A 3,557-nucleotide genomic window follows, 5' to 3' on the forward strand; every position below is an offset into this window, starting at 1 on the left:
ACTCCTCTTCCTTGCCTGTCTGTCACTCATGGATGCTGTTTATTCCACTGCCATCTCACCCAAATTGCTGATAGACCTGCTCAGTGATAGGAAGACCATTTCCTTCCCAGCTTGCATGATTCAGCTATTTATAGAGCACCTACTTGCTGCTGCTGAGGTCTTTCTTCTGGTAGTGATGGCCTATGACCGCTATGTAGCCATCTGTAAGCCTCTGCACTATCTGACCATCATGAACCGAAAGGTTTGCATCCTTTCTTTGGTAGTGTCCTGGGCTGGAGGGTTTTCACACTCTGTGATTCAACTTGTGTCTGTGTATAATCTCCCCTTCTGTGGCCCCAATGTCATTGATCACTTTCTCTGTGACATGTACCCATTACTGGAGCTTGCCTGCACTGACACCTACCTGATTGGCCTCACTGTGGTGGCCAATGGTGGAACCATCTGTGTGGTGGTCTTCATCCTCCTCCTCCTCTCCTATGGAATCATCCTCACCTCCCTTAAGACTCACAGTCAGGAAGGGAGGCGCAAGGCCCTTTCTACCTGCAGCTCCCACATCACCGTGGTTGTCCTCTTTTTTGTTCCCTGTATTTTTGTTTATGTTAGACCTGTTTCTACCTTTCCCATTGATAAACCTATAAGTGTGTTTTTTACAGTGATTACTCCCATGCTGAATCCTTTAATATACACCCTGAGAAATTCAGAAATGAAAAATGCTATGAAAAAACTCTGGTGCAGGAAGTTAAATACTGACCGAATATAAGTGTATGACTGACATCGAGGTTATTTTCTTGTAATTCCACAACCACACCATGAAGTCTAACAAAGATGCTGTTGCCAACACAATGGAGTCTCTGTGACTTCTGTTTCTTATGTAAAGCCATCAAAGGGTACAATAAATTTTCTTTTGTGACTAAGATCAACCTTACAGAGAATAGGAGAAGATGAATAAAAGATATTTGCCCTGTTGAAGACAAATAAAAGATCTCTTTGAAATTTTTTGTTTTTCAACTTTTATTGAAATGAGATCTAAATTATTTCCCAGTAAGTTTATTGGTACAATTTAGGTATATAATACAGTTACATTCATCATTAGGATCCTGTACCTTTACATGATGTATCTTGGTTCTTGTTTTTCCCCATTCCCCTGCCCTCCCTTCACCCCCTCCACTCTTCTCAATTTACAAAGACTTTGTTTCCATGTTTTTCCTTTTCTCATATTTTTCTTTTCCCTTCTTACCTTTCCCCTACCCCTCCCACTTCCCCTACTCTTTAAGACCTTTTCTTCCTATTACACAATAGTAATTATGCATTTTGATCCTTATTTACACTTTTAGTTTTATACACTAGAGAAACTATTTGATATTTATTTACACATGTGTGCCTTATTAATTTCACTTAAGTGTATGGCTTCATTGTGCATCCACTTAGCTATAAGTGTCTATATTTTCTGAATCTTTATGGCTGAGTAGTATTCCATTTTAGAGAAAAACCACATCTTCTTAACCAGTTTCCAGTTGATGGGCAATTGGGCTGTTTCCAAGTGTTAGCTATTACAAACTGTGCCGCTATGAACATGGGTGAGCATATATCACTATGGTATGATTCTTTTAATTCTTTTGGGAAGATACGCAGCATAGGAATAGCTGGGTGAAATGGGAATTGTAATCCTAGTTTTTTGAGGTAATCTTTGGCAAGTTGAAATCCAGTTTCTCCAAAATCACCTATTAAAGGGGCTATCTTTCCTCTTGTGAGAATGGTTGGCTCCTTTGTCAAAGATGAGGAAGCTGAGTAAGTCTGGAGTTGTTTCTGCATCTTCTAATCTGTTCCGCTGATCCTTGGGTCTGTTTCTTTGCCAGTATCATTCTGTTTTTATCACAGTGACATTGCAGTGTAGTTTCAAGTTGGGGATTGTGATATACCCTGCAATGTCTAAGTTGTCTAGAATTGCTTTTACTATTTTAGGTCTCTTGGTTCCAAATTAATTTTTGGATTGTTTTTGTCTAGTTCTGTGAAATATACTGTTGGGATTTCAAAAGAGATTGGTTCCGTGTAGCAGTTTTGGAAGTATGGCCATTTTCACTATGGTGGTTCTTCCTACCCAGGAGCAAGAGATGTCTTTCCATTTTCTTACATCTTCTGTGATTTCTTTTTTCAGAGTGTTGTAGTTCTGAATGTAGAGGTCTTTTGCTTCTTTTGTTAGATTAATTCTTAAATATTCAATGTTTTGAATTCTGTTGTTAAAGGGGTTATTTACCTAGGTTTCACTCTCAGTGAGTCTGTTACTTGTGTACAAGAAGGTTATTAATTTTTGAGTGTTTACCCTGTATCCAGCTATTCCGATGAATCTTTCAATTAAGTCTGAAAGTCTTTTGGTGGAGTTTGTTTGGTCTTCTATGTCTTCGTATCATCAGTACCTAATGACAATTTAACTTTTTCCTTTCTTATATTTATTGATTTTATTTCTTTGTTATGTCTAATTGCTGTGGCTAATGTTTCAAGAACTATATTGAACAGGAGTGGTGATAGTGGACAACTTGTTCTGATTTCAACAAAAATTATTTTTTATATTAGGTCATAGATTCTGAAGCCACTTAAGAAGTGTCTTTTTTCGATTTTTGTACATGCATGCAATACATAGTAGCCACATTCCTCATACTAGGTAAATCTTGGAAGCATCCTATATGTCCGTCAACAGATAAATGGATGAAAACATATAAAGTATTTTACAATAGTGAAGTACTATTCTGCCATAAAGAAAGATAAATTAGAGTCATTTATAAGAAGATGGATATATATCTTGAGACCATGTGAACTGAAATAAATAAGAAACAAAGGCTTGAAGATTGTATGGTTTCTGTTAAAAGGTACATACAAAACATAAGTGAATAAATAAATAGCAAAGTATAATATAGATGGAGACAAATCTTTGTTAAATGATGGGAAGATACCCATCAGGCGAATAGCTGCGTCAAATCGGACTTCTAATCCTATTTTTTTAGATATCTCCATATTGATTTCCACAGTGGTTGTACCAGTCTGCACTCCCACCAACAATGTAGAAGGGTTCCTTTCTCCCCACGGCCCCCCCAAACATTTGTTATTGGTTCATTTCTTTTTCTTTTTTCTTTTTTCTTTTTTTTTTTTTGGTACTGGGAATTGAACTCGGGTCCTTGTGCTTGCAAGGCAGGCCACCTAACTGCTGAACTAAATCCCCGGCATTGGTTCATTGTTTGATAGCAGCCATTCTTTCTGGGGTGAGGTGGAATCTCAGTGTTGTTTTCATCTGCATCCCTTGAATGACCAGTGATGTTGAACATTTTTTCATATTTTCATTTGCTGCTTTTACTTCTTTGTCTGAGAAATGTCTGTTCATTTCAGCTGCCCATTTTCCTTTTTTTAAATTGAGTTTATTGGTACAATCTATGTCTACAATACAGTTACATTCATTACTGGGATCCTGTACCTTCACATGGAAGGTCTTGGTTCTCATTTTTCCCCCATTAACAAACTCTTTATTTCCATTTTCTCATATTTTTTCTTTTTCCTTATTTCCTTGC

The 3,557-nt window shown here is 37.3% G+C and overlaps 1 protein-coding gene across 1 annotated transcript in view; it reads left to right on the forward strand.

Moving 5' to 3' along the window:
- Positions 1 to 760, forward strand: part of LOC104861325 (olfactory receptor 4A15) — a 6,632-nt gene extending 5,872 nt beyond the window's left edge. Inside the window, exon 2 of the mRNA XM_019207297.2 lies at positions 6 to 760. Within this exon, the coding sequence (XP_019062842.2) occupies positions 6 to 760 (755 nt within the window). The remainder of the gene's footprint in view (positions 1 to 5) is intronic.
- The last annotated feature ends 2,797 nt before the right edge of the window (positions 761 to 3,557 follow it).

The sequence above is a fragment of the Fukomys damarensis genome, unplaced genomic scaffold (assembly GCF_012274545.1).
Source record: "Fukomys damarensis isolate Sample0158 unplaced genomic scaffold, DMR_v1.0_HiC HiC_scaffold_118, whole genome shotgun sequence".
NCBI lineage: Eukaryota > Metazoa > Chordata > Mammalia > Rodentia > Bathyergidae > Fukomys > Fukomys damarensis.